Source organism: Castor canadensis, chromosome 2 (assembly GCF_047511655.1).
Source record: "Castor canadensis chromosome 2, mCasCan1.hap1v2, whole genome shotgun sequence".
Lineage (NCBI taxonomy): Eukaryota > Metazoa > Chordata > Mammalia > Rodentia > Castoridae > Castor > Castor canadensis.
The window spans coordinates 15,951,799-15,971,406 of record NC_133387.1 but is presented as its reverse complement, the minus strand read 5'-3'; the positions used below and the strand labels follow the sequence as shown (position 1 = coordinate 15,971,406).

Sequence of the window (19,608 nt, the reverse complement as noted above, 5' to 3'; positions counted from 1 at the left end):
TGTGGGAGGGGCTGTCTGTCATTTGTAGGTGACTCGGGTGAGACGTGTATAGGGACTGGTGTGACATGGTCTCACGACCTTGGAGGAAGGTCCAGCTCCTGGAGACCCGCTTTTTCCTCACGGGGTGGAGACTGGGGCTGTGGCTGAGTAGCACAGTTTCCTCATCCTCAGGTAGTGTCCATGCAAGGGACCAGGGGCACAGAACTTCTAGGAGCAGGAGTCTGTGTGGCTTCGTTGGCTATGAAGTGTGCCACGAGGGCAAAGGAAATGTCAGAGGCTCCTTTGCTGACGCCTGGCAGAAGGGAGGGCTGGAAACTCAGGTTGAGAGACCCTGAGGTCCCCAAGCTTTCATGTCACACTTACCCCTTGCTCTCGATACGCTTGTTTGATGCTCAGTGCAGCTCAGTTAAGTCTGGAAAAGGGTTGGACATGTGCAGAAGCTCGGCCCTCACAACTAACCCACAGCTGGCTGCTCAGAGCAGACTAAAGGCGTGACCTCCTGCACCGGCGCTGAGGGCAACATGGGCTTGGTAACACAGGAGCATCTCCTGGGGCCAAAGGTGCACAGGGATGGGACAAGCTGGCCACCAAGTGAGAGCGCTGTTTGACTGTTGGTGTGGTCTTCCTCGGCGCTCCATGGCTCAGCTGGGGGATGAGCTTGTGTTCCTTAGGGGAGCGCAGAGTCTCACCTCCTGCTCAAGTTCAAGTGTTTACCTTCCGTTTTCATCACCCCAGTACTGAGTGCTCCAGGGAAGCATCAATGGCAGCTGCTAGAGTTGGATTAAATGACCTCTGCTTATTCATAGCTACACTGTATTCCCCTTCGACAGCCTCTTGTCCAGCTGGGGTACAGTCTGCACCTCCACTATTTCCATGGGAGGGGATCCCTGACTGTGTGTTGTTGTTTTTTGCTTTTTGAGATAGGGTCTCTGTAATCCAGACCAGCCTGGAACTTGCGGTCTTCCTGCCTGTAATGCTGGGATTACAGGAGTGCGCTATCACATCTGGCTCTGGCTGTGCATTCTTAATTAAAAAATGTACAATGGAAGAGTTCTGAAGTTTTGTCAGGATCTTTCATGGGGATTTTTATGTACCTTGAATTTAGATTGAGTTGAATTTAAACCAAGTTCAAGTGTTGGCTACACTTAGCGTGTAGCTGGTATTTCTGGAGTTCTGGGAGACGGGTGAATTTGGAGAGTGGAAAGATAGGTTGGGTGGGGGTTGAAGGCGGGCTGAGTAGTCGTTCAGGCACCCAAGTTTTTATTGATCACCTACTCTGGGGCCTGGCATGGTAACAGACAAAAGACAAATCCTGACTGGCAATGATTTTACAGCTTTGCGGGGAAGGAAAAGAAGGAAAGAACTGTTGATAGTACTGCCTGAGAGACATGCATAAGGGGTTGGTGACCACACTGGTGACACCTGTCTCTTCCGAAGCATTAGGCCAGCCTCCCGAGGAGGTGTCTTGTGCAGGTTCTCCAAGGATGTCAACAAAGGACCAGGCAAAGCCCTGGGTCCTTCTATCCTGGGATTGAAGGGAACATGGGAGGTGACCACCAGGATTGGGGAGGCCTGGGTCAAGAGGTCTGTCTGGCCACCTGGGTTTCTCTGGGTTATCTTGTAGAGTTGTGGTCTGAGGAGAGGAGGGGGCAGGGACAGAGAGGGGGTGTTTCTGATTTGCTCTGGAAGGAGCCCATGAGCACAGGAGGCCTGGCTGGGGGCAGAGGCCACTGGTCTGTAGGGTCAGGGAGGTTTGGATGTGTGTGAAGGGGTCTTTGGGGTTGCAGGATCTGCTGGGGTGGGAGCTCTGCTGAGTTGGGGGTCTTCAGAGTGGGAGTCTGTGGAGTCAGGGGTCTATGGGGTGGAGGGTCTGCAGGGTTGGAGGTTCATCAGTGTTGGGGGGTCTGTGGGGTGCAGCGCCTGCAGGGTCAGGATTGTGCTCAGCAGCTCTCTGGAGCAGGGAAGGTGGATGGCCTGTGGGCAGGTGGAGAAAAGAGGCCCCAGGAGCAGAGGGTCCCTTAGGGGCAGAGGGTCCCCCAGGGGCAGAGGGTCCAGGAGACAGGAGGGCAAATGGAGCCAAGGGCTGTGGAGTTCAGGTTGACTGGGGAGGTGTAAGACCTGGAGACCAGAGCCTGCTGGTCCTAAGGCCAAGGATCCCAGAAATGGAAGACAGAATAGAGTGTGGGGATGTGGTAGAACTGGAACCGGTGTACTGCTGGTGGGACTGCCCGGTGGTGCAGCTCCTGTGGGCAGGGGAAGGGAGGGACTGTGGAGAGCAATGTGAGTCCTCAGAAGGTTAACACAGAATTACCAGATGAGCCAAGAACTCCACCTCTGCACATGAACCCAAAAACACAGACTGGGAATTTGAAAACATATCTGCCTACTAAGGTTTGCAGCAGCATTCACATCAGACACAAGGGGGCGCTTCCTAAGTGGTCAACAGACGAAAGGACAAGCAAAGATGGTATGCCCACATAAAGGAATGCTATTCAGCCTTCAAAAGGAAATTCAGATACATGTTATAACATGGATGAACCTTAAAAACACGCTAAGTGAAGTAAGCCAGTCACAAAGGACCCATATAGACTGGGCACATTCATAGGCAGAAAGTAGAATGGTGGTTGCCAGGGGCTGGGGAAGGGAAGAAGAGGGAGTTGTTGTTTAATGGGCACAGAGCTTCTGGAAGGCCAGAAATGGATAATGCTGATCATGTCATAGCAATGGGAATGTGATTAACAGCACTATTTGTACACTCACAAAGGCAAATTTTATGTGTAGTTTACTGTAACTAAAAAAAGAAGAAAGATCAGCAGAAGCGGGGGAGCCATGGTGAGAGGATGTGGAGTGCCCCTGGCTTCTTGAAGTGAAGCAGCGATGGTGGCGGGCCTGGAAGGGGCTGTGGAGCACTGGGCTCTATGGGGACAGTAGGACCCTGGTGACAAGGCTGTCACAGAGCTTGTATATGGAGAGGGGTGTGGGTGCCCAGTGCAGGCCTCTGGGACAGCAGTGACAGCACTGCCTGGGGCCTCGGGGACACAGGGTGGGCGCAGATGGGGTGGGGATGGCCTGGAAGTGGCAACACAGAGTGAGCTGCACAAGAATAAGAACTCAGAGTAAAATGACCTCAAGGTGCCCTCTTCTTCAGCCATGCTGCAAATTTTAAATGTGGTAGTGGGCTACACATATTTTCAGAGGCATTCAATGTTTCTGAAGGGCTAAATAACTCCTGAAAGATGTTTATTGTAGTCAGTTATGGTGGTGCATGCCTGTAATCCCAGCTACTCTAGAGGCAGAGATGGGGGATGGAGGTTCAAGGATGGAAGTTTGAGGCTGGCCCCAGGCAAAAATGTGAGATCCTATCTGAAAACAAACTAAAAGCAAAAAAAAAAAAAAAAAAAAAAGAAGCTAGGGCATGGCTCAAGTGGTAGAGCAGCTGCCTATCGAGTACAAGGCCCTGAGTTCAAATTCCAATACCACAAACAAACAAAAACAAAACAAAAAGATGTTACTTGCAACAGTACCTTCTCCAGTCTTACAAGCTGGTGTGGCTGTGGATAAAGAAGCATGGCAGGCAGGGCTTACAGTGATTCCAAACAGTTTAATGTAGCTCCAAGACAAAGTATGATTGCATTTCTACATATATGCAATATGCATATGTGAGTTTACAAATTTTAATTAATAACTCGTTTCACCTCAGAGACCGAAAAAATGATCAAAAAGAAACTGTGAGTAACAAGCTATCACATAGTTCACCACAACAGGACCCCCCCCCTTTTTTCTCACCTACAGTTAGTAATATTACAATTAAAATAACTATATTCTTCTATAATTTTTTTCTGTTAAAATCATCTCATAAATTTACAATGCTATTATTAGTTTCCAAGACTAATATAAATTCACTCCATTTTTCTACAACGAAAATGATTAATTTAGAAGCACACAACATCATGATGAAAAACACAAGCATTTTTAGTAGCAAGGACTTGATCAGTTAAGAATTAGTTTTCTTGAGAAAAACATTTCAAAGCCAAGTAAAATATCCATTCTTATAACATACCTGTAATATGAGGCTAAGGAATAGGTTACGTATAGGTCTACAACACATTGGTTTGTTTTTTGTTTTTTTTTTTTAAAAAAGTAGACATTTATAAATAAAAAAGAGAGAAGAGGGACGTTTCACAGAGGTAAAAGGTACACGAGAAAATACTGTTGCACGCAATAACTTCCACATGGATTAACATGGATTAACACTTTTTATTACAGAAACCGTACAGTGAAGGAACACAACAGACCAGGGCTTTCACAGGGTGAGTGAGATTGAGCTGAGATGACCTGGTAGAGAAAGATCTAGGCGAGGTGACCTTGGGGAGGGAGGGAGCCAGGTTTCTTGGATGGGAAGGGACTGAGTGTTGCCAGGTCTCCTCTTCCCTGTTCTCATTCTGGGGAGTGTATCCTTCTGTCTACAGTGTCCTGAATTCATGGGCAGTTTAAAGGTAAGCGTTCCACAGATCCGTTCTCTTTCCATCCTAATGGATAGATGCCATTTTTGTAAACATGATATAATATCAGGCTGTAGCTTAACACATATGGTCAAACAAAATGGAATGAAAAATTCCAGTCATTCTCATCTGCTACCCCCCTTTACCCACCTATGCCTTTGATGCTGGGGACTGAGAGAGAGCAGGACAGCAAGGGCAGGCTCTGTGCCTCCCTTGGGCCTCGTGTGAAGGAGCAGGGAGATGCCAGGCCTGTGGGACATGCCGAGGCTGGCTCCAACCTCTGAACAGCTCTTCTTCCTCCTCATTCATAAAGCTATACTTTTCCTATCAGAAAAATTTGGTTTGATATAGATATATATACACACACACACATATATATCAATATCTCTATCTATACAGTGACTGTACTAAGCTAGGAATTCTGCTGCCTGAAAATATGTCTCTCTTGTCTACTTCATTTGGTTAAAAAAACGCACACAAAGAGGGTGATGGGTGCTTTGGGGGCCAGAAATGATTGTGCCCTGGAAAACCCACAGAGAAAAGCAAGCTTTAAATTGGCAGTGACAAAAGCAAGGGACATGTAAGGACAGGGCAACCTGTGGACCTGGAGGCAGCGCAGACAGGAACACCTGCTTGGGGAGGGGTTGGTGCTTTATGCTCCACTCAGAAGTCACAGAAAGCTAGAGGATGGTATGCTCAGGTCACTTGCCACTTCTTCCTTGTAACCCGAGACAAACTCTTCTACGGCAATAGTTTATTGTCCTTCCATATAGCCAGTGGCCAGGTGACAGGAGGCCAGACTGCTGCTCTCCTGCTGCTCTCAAGGCTAAGAGGGACCTTCTTGCTGGCTCTTAAGCTTCCTGGGAGTCCGGTGTGCCTGGGCACAGGGCTGTGGTGACAGCAGGGAAGAGGCAGAAGTGGCCATGGGGACACCCAACACAAGGAAAGGGGGAGGGGAAGGGTGCCAGGAGAGAGTCTTTTGGAGATTGGTTGAAAGGAAGCCAGAGAGAGCCCTTTTTCAAATATAACATACTTACTTTTCAATTACAAAGCCAGTTTCTATAACTCTATAGTTTTTTTTTTAAATATGTGTAAGCCCCAAAGACTGACACAAAATTCATTTGGTTAATTAGTGCAAAGGAAAGACATAAACAGGAGCCAGGGAGGATGACTAAGAAGGGTGAGATGAAAAATGTCCTGTAATCACAACTCTAACAGACACAGTTACGAGAACAGACTGTCAAGGCGGTTCCCAGGGAGGAGGCAAAGACATGATGTGAACAGAAAGCGTTTCCTGATCCCAGGTGTTCTGCTGGAGGGATGGATCACACCTGCGGTCACTGCAGGTCCTCTCTGGTTGGGTCGTGGCACAGCGAAAACCAAAACCAAACCAAACTCTAAGGGAAGCTGGCATTCCCCATCTGCTCCTGCCTGATGGGGGCTACTCCTGTCTCTGAAGCCTCTCTCTGGCTGTCACAAATCCCTTGACAGACCAGGTCTCCATGGACCTTCCTGAGCTGTCCCTTCTTCCCCTCAACTCTGCCCCTGCAGTGTGGACAGTCTCTGAACAGAACCTATGGTCCCCACCCATGGAACGGGCTTCACACCTCAGGGTGACAGTGGGGTTTGAAAATGTTGGTACACATGTCCTTTTACATTGATTTTGTTTTAAAGGAGAAAATGGATAGAAGACAGCAGACACTCAGAAAGCCCAGCCAGTGAACATGGGCAGAGGAGTGTAAGGGTCTCCTTTGTAAGACATGGATTCAAATATCACTGCTGGGAGGAAGGCTAGGGGACAAAAATAGCAGCTGTACCTTCAGAGCCACCTGAATCCCAGCATCTTTTACTTCCTGGTGAGTGGAAGTGAGTGGATTTATCAGTCAGTGTAATATTCAAATCAAGAAAAAAAAAATCAATGAACCAGGGGTCAGTTCTCACTGCCTCTTCCAAGGTGGGGAGAAGGCCCTGAGGACAAGGGTGGATACAATATGGCACGAGACTCCACATGTGGCCCAGGCTTGGGACTCACCCTCCCACTCCATCTGGACTTCCTTTCACATTCTCTCAAGTTCACTTGGAAAGCAACACTGTGGAGGGAAACAAACGCACACACCGGGCTACAGAAAGGTCATGGATAGAACACGCCTGCCTTGGGGAGACATCGCCTCCAACTAAAAGAGGCAGTCAGTTGCTTGGGGTTGGAGGATGTCAGTTATAAACAGAAATTTTCTTTAAAAAAGTACCAGTTTAAATGTAAACTATAAAACACTTTAACTATAAAATATAGCCAGAAATATGCTAAAGTATCCACAGTCAATTATCTAATTTACTTGTTTAAAATGAAACTCTCTTGGTATCTTGGAACACTAACAGCATTTTACAGTAGCTAGAAACATAAGCTCCACACGTGCGTTTGGACACCACGTTTAATTATGACACACAAAGAATCATCTCTTCCTTGGTTTCATTTCTGGTATAAAGATGAACTGTTTTCAGAATTCACTTCAGCAACCATGACCAGGGTGTGCATTAATCGTTATTTTCAACCCCCAAAGAATTCATAGTCTTTTAAATCCCAAGATTAAGCTGGCTACATGTTTTCTAAAAAGGCTAAAACCAGGATGAATGCCCATGTTTGAGGTAATTATTGCCATTAGGTCACAGTTTGTGTAAGATAATGTATCTAAAACCTTCTAAAAAAAGTCCTGAGGTGCTCTGTCAGAATTCCAGAACACCAATCCACGCCAACCAGGGTCTCAAATTCTGCCTACTTGGGTTTGCTTCCAATGGAGTTAAAGTTTTCTAGAAGAATCTAGAACTTGTGTAAACTACCTAAGAATTTAGGCAAACAAGCCTGGAGTCAGTCAACAGATCAGTTTGTAATAGAAAAAAAAAAAAAGAAAAGAAAAGAAAAAAAAAAAAGTAACCCACCCAAAATAACTGAGCAGATATTTCATAGTATATGATAAACAGTTCTTTTCCTGAAGTCCTAAAGTATTTCTAAATTCTTGCCACCTTTCAACCAAAGTGAAAATGAATCTGCATTCCTAACAATCTCACACTAGGGCCAGAGACACTTCTTAATTCCTAAAAGTTAGCTAGTTTTTCTCAGCTTATACAATTGCTATTCTTTTCTTTAAGGGTATCTCTCTTAAAAGAAAACTTAATTTTGGTTCCTCCTTTTAAAAATCAAAATCATCTTGTCTTCTTTCCTTTTTTTTTGTAACAGAAAGAGAAAAATTCCTGGCCATCAACTCACCCATGGTATTTACAGATTTGGTGTGACCCCGCTTCTGGTTACAGAGATCAGAGCTGTCATGATATTTATTAAGTGCAGTAAAAAATAGCATTTAGAAAAAAATATATACCTTTAGTATTGCCTTTCTAGAATTAACTATAAGCAAGAAAAAATTATTTTTTTTTTAAAAAGAAGAAAAGAACACTTTTTCCCCCTTCACTCTTGTGAGAGTTTGTTATTAGCAGCATTACTAAAGCTAGTTGGTTCACTGGGAAGAAATCTAAAACGAATTCTAGGAATCAAAAGAAACTCCCCAGAGATTTTTCTTGAAAGTCAACAGCCTTCAACTCAGGACTTCCTCTTTGCGCAGATCTTTTGCTGAGTTTCACAGCGCAGGGATGGCACAGGGTGGCATTCCATAAAAGCCTTTCTTTGTAACACACACACACACAAGAGGTGGCTGAGGCTGGTGGCTGTGAGTTCAGTTGTAGGGCCAGGGAGACCCAAGGTCAAGTTCTGGTTCCCCTTCTTACTAGCTAGGTGGCCCTGGACAGGTTACAAACTGTAAAAGCCAGACGCCGCATCTGTATAGGGACTGATATTGCTGGTCTCGGAGGCTGAATGTGAAGACGAAATGAAATGACAGCCAGCGAGCAATTTTTAACACAGTGTTTGGCACACAGGAATAGGAGCCCTGTCACTACAGTTAGTTAAAGAAGTGAAACAAAATGACATCTTAGTAAAGTCCTGATTAACAACAAAAAGACTAGAAACTTGGGCACTCTGGATCACTCCTATTTTATTACTTTCCTTTAAGGCTGTTTCCTTTATGTCTGTTCTCAGACCGCCAGCTTCCTCTTCTGTCACTAGGGGGCGCCATCCTTTTCCCAGGGGGCTCCATGATGTTCACCAAGGGCTTTGAGGACTGCAAGCATGCAACAAATGTAGTTGGGTCTTTATGGAGGGATGTTGCTAGCTTGAATAAGGAGGTAACCAGCGGGATATTCCACTGCATGGGCCTGAGAAGAGGGCTCTCGAAGGCTTGTGGGAATCCAGCTGCGGGCACTGGGAAGCCCCCTCAGTGTTGGGGTTCTGTGACAGGGTGCCTCCAGGGATCACCTCTCTCTAAACTTTCACCAAGTCTGAAGGGAAGAGCCTGCCTGGAGCTAGCTCTCTCTTGAATTTCCAGAAGCTGCCCAAAGGCCTCTCTAGCTTGGGTCACTCCACTGAGCCATGGTGTCAAGAGCCTTTTATGAGGTCTCTTTTGCAATTAAATCCCATTTCACCATCCTCAATTTTCTAGTGGCCTGACCGAGAGTTGACTGAGTCCAGTAGGCAGAGACTAGAAGTGAGAGCCCCGAGTCATGGAAGAGGAAAGGGACCACCATCCTGAGCCCAGTCCAGTGCCCTGAGTCCCCAGCACAGTGGCTAGGGAAGGTCCACTTCTTCATCCCCACAGTGACATGAGCTGAGTTCAGCCCATGCCCTGGCGTGGGGGCCTCCAGTTTCCTAAGAGCAGCTGTGTTTAGGGTGCTACTCCACTCCTCTTAAAAAGACGAATGCAGTGAAAAGAACAGTCAGGATGAAGAGGAGAGAGAAAGAAAAGTGGAATTGCATCCCAGAAAGGAACACACGGGATGCCATATTTTCTGTCTCTGGAGGTGTCTTTGAGAAGGGGTCTTTGGCTACAGGAAGGAACACTTTCAACTCTCTTTCCGATTTGGTAAGGACACCTCTGGCCTTTCTATTTTGAGGCTTGCTTTTTAAAAAAATCTGTAAAACACCAGAAAGAAAGGACATGACAGGGGAAAGAAAGCAGCCTCTTAGTCCCGGGACTGGAATGTGTTGTGGCACAATGGCTCTCGCCAGTGTTGTGAAGTCCCAGGCTGGACTCACCTCTTGGTGGAATTCTCTGTGCTAGTTGAGGGCACCGAGCTATTTTCTTTCTGTTTTCTGTCCTAGCAGCTACTTGGCAGGCCAGCAAGAGCACCTGTCCCTTATCCTACCCTGCCCTCAGCCAGACAAGGAGAATCTGGGGGAGGGGAGGGGCAGGCTCTATGCTGTTCTTGCCACCGTGACCACCAGTAATACTTCCTTAAGCCTCCTCATCTCCTCACTCCAGTTCCCAAGCACGTTTGCTCACTCCCTCACACGCACTCACAACCCAAATCCTCCACCACACACTCACTCGTCAAGACCTAGTTGAGGGGACCAGCCTGTGGGTCATGGTAGTCTCCCCTTCCTGACCTTCTGTCTGACACTGTGGTGTTGGGGCAGGTCAAGTCCTCAGGGGTGAAGAGGACAATCAGCTGCCAGGAAGGAGACCACGATGGCTGCTCCTGCCCCTCCTCCTCGTCTGATTTACACTGACCACTCTCTCCACTTCACAGTAGTAACTGGCATCAACACCAGACTCGCTCACCCATTGGCCTGCTCACCTGCTTCCCTTGGAAACGTCCAAAAGGCACTAAGCCCAGAAACGTGGGTGCAAGAGCCCAGAGAGCAGCAGAGTGACCTGAGGTTCATGAGGCTCCAAGACCTTTCTCCTCCACCTGTCCTCCCCAACCTTTCCCACACTCGAACTGAGGAAAGACCACAAGAAGTGCTAGGGGATTTATGATCTGAACAAGAACTAGGTCTACAGCCTCCACTTGACAGTCCAGTCCTAGGGACAGCAGCCTTTTGCCAAGTGGACCCAGAGCTGCTGACCCCATGGGGGACTTGAGCAGGATTGCTAATGGGCATGCTGCAGTCTTCCTGTGTGGCTCTGTGCTTGGGACTAGAGGATGATGACAGGTAAGGACTGGGAGTGGGCACGAACAATGCCAAGTGTCTGAGGGGCTGTCCACTCCCCAACACCACACTTCCTTTCAGGAAGCTGGCACTTCAGCCCTTTCTTTATTGGGGGTCTGGTTGGTTGTTTCTGGGTATGGTGGGTGGGCAGTGTGTGAACACTCATCACCCACAGTTCAGGGCACTGAGGGCACAGTCTGAAGTCCCACCGTGCCCTTCCATTTGCCAATGATTTTGATGGGAGAGGTGGCCTAAGATGTCTGAGCATTCCTTTTTTTGGCTCCAGGGAGAAAGGGCAGCCTGCGGAAGTAGGAAGGGAGGTGATTTAGTGGAAGGAGCGAAAGGTACCAGGCCTATCACTCTTACTACATATGCTCAGTGACTTCCATGAGGGGACACTTGTCCCTATTGAAGGGTGTGCTAATGGGAAAGGGGTCAGCTGTAGGAAAGGACTTTTTTTTTTCTTAATTATCAGATGTGAGGGAAGCCAAGATTAGTTAGCAGATTTCAGACATACATAAGAACACAGAGTACGTGATAAGCTGTCTAAGGGTCCAATAGTCAGTGGGCAGCATCCCTGAGCCCAGGCCTGGGAATCTAGAAAACACATCAGTGGTGGCCATGTTGTCAAGTGCAGATAAAAAGGCCTTGATTCTCCTTTAAACTTTGTTCTAGGTGGATCTTTCTTGATGGCTCTTTAAGTAATAAAGATGACAGAAATGATCTTCCTAATTCCTGGGTCTTTCCTTTTTTTTTTTTTTTGTCTGACAACAATTGGACATCTGTATGTCCCTCCAGTTACTCACATACTCACAAATATAACAAGGTTAAATAGCAAAGAGGAAACACAGATGCTTGGAGTAAATGTGCACTTTAAACTCTGCCTACAATAAAAAAAAGGATGATAACAATCTGAATTACAATGGCAATAATGACAATAAGTATAATAATAATAATAACTTCATGGACAGTGTGGAATTTTCATTCCTGATCTGGAAGGAGAAAAGGAAAGACCACGTCAGGTGAAAGAGTAAGAAGATTCAACTTAAGCAGACCAAAGGAAGTGGGAAGAACATTTTAATCGTCTTTCCCCTAAAGATGAGCTCTAGAAAGGGCTGGAACTGAGCTGTGCTGGGGAGTGCAGGGTGCTACCCAGAAAGGCCAACTGAGGCTCCCTTGCAGCAGACTAGACATCTTGTAACTAGGGTGAGGAGGTCTGAGAGGACACGGCTGCCATCTGGCTGCCAAAAAAGTCTGCTGTATCAGCTCGGTTTTCCAGCTGGTGGGTTCTGGCTCAGCTGTCCAAAAAAGGCTTTACCCCTTTCATCCTCTCCTGTTGCCCCTTTCACCATTCCCTATTGACTCAGGACAGGCTAAGGCCCAAGAAGATCGCACCCCTTCTGCAGGCCTATCACCACTTTGTCTTTGGAGGGTCCTTGGTGGTGCTGCAGAGTGCACCTGGCCCTGCACAGGTCATGGTGTCCCTCTTTTTGGCCCACGGCCTATATTATGCTGTTTCCAGTTTGGGGACCTTAGTTCTTTATAAGATAAAAATTATGGTTGGGAGTTAAGGTAGGGAAGTTTCCAGAGTTGTTTCACAGCTAAGAGCTAAGTAACAGCTTTGTTACTGACAGAGGGTGGGTATCACTAGGAAAGCCCTTCACAGTAGATGGCTAGGGCCTGCAGAGGGAGGAGGTAGAGGGAGGAGGAGAATGGGTTGCTGACCGGAAGATCCCTTGCCTCTGGGGGTCAGTTAAGACTCGTGGCATCAGGATCAAACAGTCCGAGCCACCCTTTGAAGCCCCGTCCTTGCCAGACAGCTTCTCCAGTGTCCATGTGCTTTAGAACAGAGTGAACTTCCCAACCCCCCACCCCCAGGGAGCCAAGCCTGAGAAGACATTCAGAATGTATCAAAGGTGCGAGGGTTCTGAGCAGATTTCTTTGGAGACTTAATTATCCATGGGAGCATTTCCCCAAGCGTAGGATGGATTCCTGGTCACCCTCCTAAGCATCCCTTAGCCCACTGTCCACCAGACCTCTCAAATGCCAAGACCAAACCATGCCTTGGGAAGACCAGGGGAACTCCGGGAAAGAATTCCACAGCACACGGGTTGGTGGCTGTCTATAGAGGGAGGGATCTGGCAAAACCAGGAGAGCAAAACAGCCCCAGAGCCAGCAGTGTGGAGAGAGCAGTGTGGTGGGTTGAAGAATACCAGATTTCTAGAGGGAGGAAGGGACCGAAATGAGGGGGACCCGTCCTCCTGCCCTTCCAGCAGATGGCCGGCCACAGGACGCAGAGCAGGGTGGGGTGGGCGGACAGGGTGGCGTGAAGGAGAAGGGTGGGAAGTCTCTCTGGGTCTCTGCTCCCAGAGAAAATGCAACAAAAAAACCAGTCCTTGTCACTGGACGTGTCCACACATCCTCTGGTTCCCAGTTTACTCTCAAGATACATGGAGTTGCCTTTCAGCCCTGCCAGCTTCTCTGGCCTCCTTCTACCACAAACAGCCCAAGAAAGACAATGGACATGCGAACTGAACAAAAAGGAAAGAACCAAGTGAAATGTGGTAACAGCATAACAGAAGAGTTGAGATGGCAGTGAGTAGTCTCGGCCAGTCTCTTGGAGTACCAGTGGAAGTAAACCCTTACACCGCGTCTGTCTGTCATTCGGTAAGGCACTAGGAGGGAATGATGTAAAATCAAGACTTCGAGGGCTGTGACGGCGGTGCCGAGGGACACCCAGGGAGGGTGTCATCCCCACTCCCAGCCACACGCGCTCGCTCACCTGGACCACCACATTGGTTACACGCCTATGTTCCATCTCTTGTTTTTGTGCAATTGAGGAATATTCTATTGGTATCACTGGAGTTGAACACAAGGTAGAAAACAAGGGTGCAGAGTGCTACATTCTACTAGGGTGTCCGCGACGACCGCTAGCTCTACGCTACGTGACTAGGGGTTGATTCAAAGAGCAAACAAACCTTCAGGAAAGAAAAATAAAAGTTTGCAACACACATCACTAATGACATCTGAGGAATAACATCGCTTAAGAGATTCATCCAGAGTTCTCAGAAAGAGAAAAATCCGCCCCTCACCTAGGGGTGGTGTCAGCCTGTCTGTCCCCATCCTTCCTGACAAATGCGCCAGAGCTGGGCTTTGCCTACCCCAGACTGACCCCCAAATGTCAGCCTCCCTCCTCAGGCCACAGCCTGACTTCTGGAGGGGTGCCAACTCTTTCGAGTTCTGGAAAAATCCCTACTGCTTCTGTTCAATTAATTAAAAATCTATTGGATTTCCCTATCAGGTGTCCCTGACAGCAAATTCTTCAGTGTCACTTGCTGTCATACGAAAATAATCTTTGAAAAGTTCATAGGTAAAGTTCTTCAAACACTGGGGCCCCTCGCTTCCAGAATCTTCCGTGGTCGCTTCTTCTCCTTTCCAGTTTGGTGCAGAATGGGTTCGTGAGCTGTGGTTTTTTTTTTGTTTGGTTTTGTTTTGTGTTTTCGTTATTGATGTTTTCTTTTTCTTTTTTTTCCTTTTTCTTTTTTTAAAATAAAAAGCATAGATTTCCCGCCCCCCTCCTTAATCCCTTCCTTGTTAAAATGTTCTCTGCTCTAAGTCCTCCTCCTTCCTAGTTCAAGTTTCATTTATGTCGCGGCCGTCCCCTGCCCCCTCCCCTGCCCCGTTTGCATTGTTTTTGTGCGGCACCTTCAGTATAAAAAGCCAGCTCCCACTCAGTCCCAGGAGCTCCTTCCCTCCTCGTCCCCTCCCCGAGGCCACCCCGTCCAGTGTTTATATGTAAGGGTACTGGTTGACCTTGGCGGGGCTCAGTGGGTATCCAGTGTAGACGGTGGAGGCTGGCGAGGCGCTGATGTAGGTCTGGTGGGCGAACTGGGCTGGATACTGACTTGGGTGGATGGTGGGGGAGGGCAGGACCCGGGGGCCCATGCTCACGGGGACCTGGTGGACGATGCTGGCCGGGTAAGCAGTGTGCTGCACGGTGTGGCGTGCTGAGCCTTGGGAGGCCACCAGGTGGGTGACGGTTCCCGTGGAGCCCAGGGCTGCAGGCGCTGTGTAGGTGTAGAGGTGGGGCTGGGTGGGCAGGTGGGCGGCGGCGGCCAGGTGGGGGTGCACGGTGCCGTGGCTGGGACTGCTGTGCGGGAAGGTGTAGGGAGCCTGAGCCATGGTGGGAGTGATGTAGGCCTGCTGCCGTCTGTGGCTCCCGGTGCGGTCTGTGGCCATGTGCTGCTGTTGAGCCTGAGAAGAGGAAGCAGAGAGAGGGGCTGCATTAGAGGGGAGGAGGGCCTGCTGTGGGAGCAGGAGGGACAGGAGGAGGAGCGGGGAAGCAGGAGTGACAAAAGATCCTTCCCTTCTTTGCAGAGAGACTAAAAATGAGCTTGGACTGAAAGTGATGCCTGCCCTGCCGCTTACCAGGTTGGGATGACACGTGGACAAAGCCAGAGTGAAGTTAGCAGGCGCATTGGCCGGGGTGGGCAGCGTCAGTGTGGTGACTGCTTTGCATCACCGTGAGACAGAAGAGGGGGTTTGTAACATGTCAGTGCAGGCATATAGCAACCCCCTCCTCACCCCCAGAAAACCTGTCACCGATCAGATGTGCATATCCTAGGACGTGCTTTTCCTTGGTCTAGGGTTTCAGGTGTGAGGTCTTCCTTGATCAGTGAGATAGCCTGGTAGCCCAGGCAATGCGTAGGACACACCTACTCTCTGCTGGACTGGGACTCCTCTATGCGGGTCCTATTTTTATGCCAGGGCACCATGGCAAAGGACTGTGTAGCATTAGATAAGTCTCTTTGCTTTGGATAGGGTCTCTGTGAACCAGTGATACCAGCTTCCTCAAGGATGATCCAGGACAGAAAGAAGCCATGTGAGGTCATTCAGGGCACTTCCTGTCACGGAGGGGGAGAATGGGAGGGTCTACCACCATGACCCTCTCTGCTGAGGTGACCGCCAGGGTGGGCAGGGGTCTTACCTGGCTGAGATTGAGGGGTTGCTGCTGTTGGAAATGGGGGCCTGGCCGCTGCTGCCGGTAGGCAATGGCTCCCGATGAGCTCCCTGAAGAGTGACCACTGGTGGAGGTCACGTTGCTGGAGGACTTGGACTTGTAGGAGGACGAGTGGTGACTGGTGTTGACTGTGATGGGAGGAGGAACAGGTCACACACAGGTCAGTGCCAGGTCCTTGGTGGCATGGAAGGTGCTTTCCCCTTCCCCCCAGGGAACAGTGGCCTTCCAGAAAGTCATGTTCCTGAGACTGGAAATAGGCCTCAGTCTCCCCGCCCCCCAGACTCCAGCAGAATTTTGTCTTGACTCTGGCCCTTGGTTGGGAGGGGGCCAAGGCTACGAAAAAAGGGGGATGGATGACACAAGGACACAGGAGAGGTGAGGTGAGCTGAAGCCATGAGCTGAGTCCCATGTGTCCTCCGGGGAGGTGTTACAGTGGCCTTTAGGAGGCAGGCAGAGGGATGCCCACCTGGTTCTCATAGATGGATGCATTCGTGCCTGTGGTGGTACCTAATGTACACCCAGGACAACAGCAGAAGCTGAAATAACCCTGCAGGAGTCGCTGGTTTGGTTTTCTGACTCTGGGCAGGATGACCAGTTCACACAAAGAACAGCTCTGAGAGCTGAACACGGCCATGTGCAACAACTATTTGCAGCTTCTGACAAGGAGGCTGTGCGAGACATGGGGACTGTGCCTGGCCAGGAGGTGGCCCCACCATGCTAAATGTGATTCAAGTCCAGCCATTGTGGCGTGGCCCAAGAGTCTACATTCTTATGAGCTCTGGATGCTGACACTGTTGGTGGGTAGACCACCCCCTGTGCAGCCAGGGGATCGAGGAGTTAAAGCAGGTGGTTCCTGAGGTAGGGTGGCTCTAGGTGGCCGGCTACAGGAAGCTCGGAGCCTCTTCAGAGCCTGGCTGTGTTAACCCAGCTAACAAGTATTTTCTGAGCTCTCACTGTGTGCCAGGCACTATGTGCCCTCCTTGGACAGATAGGGTGATAGTAGGAATAAGGAGGTGTCATAGAGCATGTGGACAAAGGTAGAGGCTAGGAGGACAAGCTGGATGAAAATGCTGATGGTTGCGCAGGACAGGCCTTTAACTGCCCAGCTGGGCAGTGGTGGAGTCCAAGAGTTCAGGGGGCTGGTTGGGGAGTTCTGTTGGCTAGTGTGGACTGCTCCCATTGTGTGCTTTTGGTCAGGGGCCCAGTCAAGCCCCACAACAGGACTGTGACCCCCGCCCCTACAAAAGCCCTATGGCGGGGAGGCTGGCCTAACACTCCAATGGTCCCAATAAATACCTAAGTATCCCAGATAGTTCTCACAGGGGAATTCCATAGCCCCTTCATTAAACAAAGACCGAGAGCCAACAATAGCAAAGCAACAAGCTGTCACACCAATGAGATGACACTGGGTTTCTTCAGGTGCAAGTCTGCATGAAAGCCTAAGACAGCATGGGAGAGAGGGAGGAGCTTTCAGATGCCTTCTCTGTGCTCTCTTGCTCAAATGCCTGCAGGACCAGAACAAGCCCGCAGTTTGTGTTGTTTGTATTGTATGGTTTAAAAACCATCGTTACAAGTACTGCTTCTAGTTCTTTAAAACTAAAGAACAAGGAAATTAACTGAGAAGAGAACATCTTCAGTGTGGGAAGACAGGAAGATTCTTCTGCTCCTGAGAAGGGCAGGCCAGCCAGGAATGGAATGCCAGTCTGGGGCTGGGCTGGGGGTTGTCTGGCTTCTTGGGGACACAAGTCCCTGCTGAGTGAGACAGGTGCACAAGCTAAGAACAAGCCTTAGGAAGGCTTTGGCCAGGGGAAGAGAGGGCATGTTTCAAGAGAGGAAGGTAGCGAGTTTCCTTACTCTACTGTCCTGTGTTTATCTGAGCACTTCCAGTGCTGTGTCTTACTTCCAGTGATTTGTTTGTCTTCATTAAGTTTCAGGGATGTGACTGAAATATAGGTCTGCATCTCATGCTTCTCAGAATGTATATTTTGGGACCTAGCATCTCAGTAAAGCCAAAAGCCTACTACTACTGTCTCAATGAGTACCTCCTGAGAGCTGGGGCAAACTTGCAAATCTCTTTTTTTTGGGATAAAGGAAGGCAAAGATTAAAGACCCACGCATAATAAAGATCAGGCCCTTGACTGAATTGGGTTGGATCAATTCTATAACAAATCTCAGGGTGATGAAATCAAAGACAAGAAGCCTGAGGCTGGGACCAGGCAAAAGAGAAAGATGACGAAGTGCCAAAAAAGAGATGTGGCGTGCTGGAGGATTAGCTCAAGTAGTAAGCGCACCTGCCTAGCAAGTATGACATCCTGAGTTCAAACCTCAGTACTGCCAAAAGAAATAAATAAATAAAAAAGAGAGAGAAGTGGAGCTGGGTGCCATGGCTCACACCTGTAATCCTAGCTATTCAGGTGTCTGAGAGTGGGAGGATCGAGGTTCTAGGCCAGCCCATGCAAAAAAGTCTGTGAGACCCCATCTCAGTGGAACACAGTTGGGCACGATGGCAAATATCAGTCATTCCAGCAATGGCAGGAAGTGTGAAATAAGAGGATCGCAGTCCAGGCAAGCCTGGGCCAAAGAAAGGCAAGACCATATATCTCCAGAATAACCAGAGCAAGTGAGAGAGAGAGAAAGAGAGAGTGAGTGTGCAGTGAGCCTTCAGAGTTCAAAGAAGGGCAAAGGGAATCTGGAATGGGGCGGTGGGGGAGATGGACACAGGAGATCCTAGTATATGCTAAGGCAGAGAGGAGTCTCCCACTCCTCCAAGACCTTCCCCCACCTCCCTCCAAAGTAAAGAGAGCTGCCTTATGGGGAGGCAGATGGTGGGTCCTAATGAGAGCCCCCAAATCTGACTGAGCACTGGCACTCAGGCCCGCCCTCCCCCATCCCCTGGGAGGTGCCTGAGAATTGGTATGTTAAGCTTTCCAGGAGTTCAGAGCCAGCCTAGCCCTGCTGGTGCAGATGTGCATCTAGGAACCAGAGACATGATACCCAACACTGCCCAAGCCAAACCCACTTAGACTCTCAAAGTCACTCCACCCCAACCTGGGGGAGGGAAGGGTTTTGTGGACCCAATGCAAGATCAAAAACAAAAAGCTGTGCTGGCTGTCAGTCCAGTTGCAGTTTCTCCTTCCCTTATCCAGGTGCTTAGCATCTGAACCTTATCCCATCTGGACGTGGCACCTAGCACACAGTATGCGTTCCTTACGCTTGCTGTCATTGATGTCATTACTGAACCCCATTCTCTGGCTAAAGCCTATGCACAAGAGCCAGGTGTCTGTTCCAAGCCAGGGTGATCAGCTCTAGTCTCCTGGAAAGGGGAATTGGGAGTCAGGGAGTCGCAGCTCTGAGCTGGGTAAAGGCAGCTGCAGGGCACAAGTGCCTCCGGGGACTTGGAGCCTGGATATGCTGGCTGCTGGCCTGCTTGGAACTCAGCCGGTGAATTTCCTCAGCTGCTCATTTTCCAATAAACTCTTTCTCCTTAAGCCAGTGCAGACTTTATTCTGTTGCCTTTCGGAAGAACCTGAGAAGTCAATGTGGGAAATCCTCAAAGCAGGGCATGGTGGCTCATGCCTGTAATCTTAGCTACTGTGATTCAAGACCAGCTGGGACAAATAGTTCTTGTGACTCTGTTTCAACCAATAAAAGCTGGATGCAGTGGCATGTACTTGTCACCCCAGCTACATGGCAAGAGTAATCGTAGTGCAGGCCAGCCTGGGTATAAAATGAGTCCCTACCTCAAAAATAACCAGAACACAGGGCTGGAGGTGTGGCTCAAGTAGTAGAGCGCCTGCCTAGCAAGTGCAAGGTCCCGAGTTTAAACTCCAGTATAACCAAAAAAACCCCCCACAAAATCTTCACAGATCCTTCCTGAGCTGAAAGGCACAGGAGGGGACAATCCATGAAAAAATGGGCTACTACACAAACAGCATTCATCCTGACCTGAGACGGGCTTGGGGAACTTGAAATCTTTGCCTCAAGAGGGGCTGGTGGCCATCAGTGTGCACCTTGGTCAGTGCTGGTCTCCTGAGCACCAGAAAACTGAGGAA

General features: G+C 49.0%; 1 protein-coding gene across 5 annotated transcripts in view; it reads right to left on the bottom strand.

The window, feature by feature from the left end:
- Window positions 1–3,581: 3,581 nt before the first annotated feature.
- Window positions 3,582–19,608, bottom strand: part of Hipk2 (homeodomain interacting protein kinase 2) — a 187,999-nt gene continuing 171,972 nt past the window's right edge. For all 5 annotated transcript variants that reach the window (XM_074062148.1, XM_074062131.1, XM_074062139.1 and 2 more), the window contains 2 exons: window positions 15,524–15,684; window positions 3,582–14,790 (listed from right to left, as the gene is read on the bottom strand). In XM_074062148.1, coding sequence (XP_073918249.1) covers window positions 14,326–14,790; window positions 15,524–15,684 — 626 coding nt within the window. In that variant the 3' untranslated portion in view covers window positions 3,582–14,325. The remainder of the gene's footprint in view (window positions 14,791–15,523; window positions 15,685–19,608) is intronic.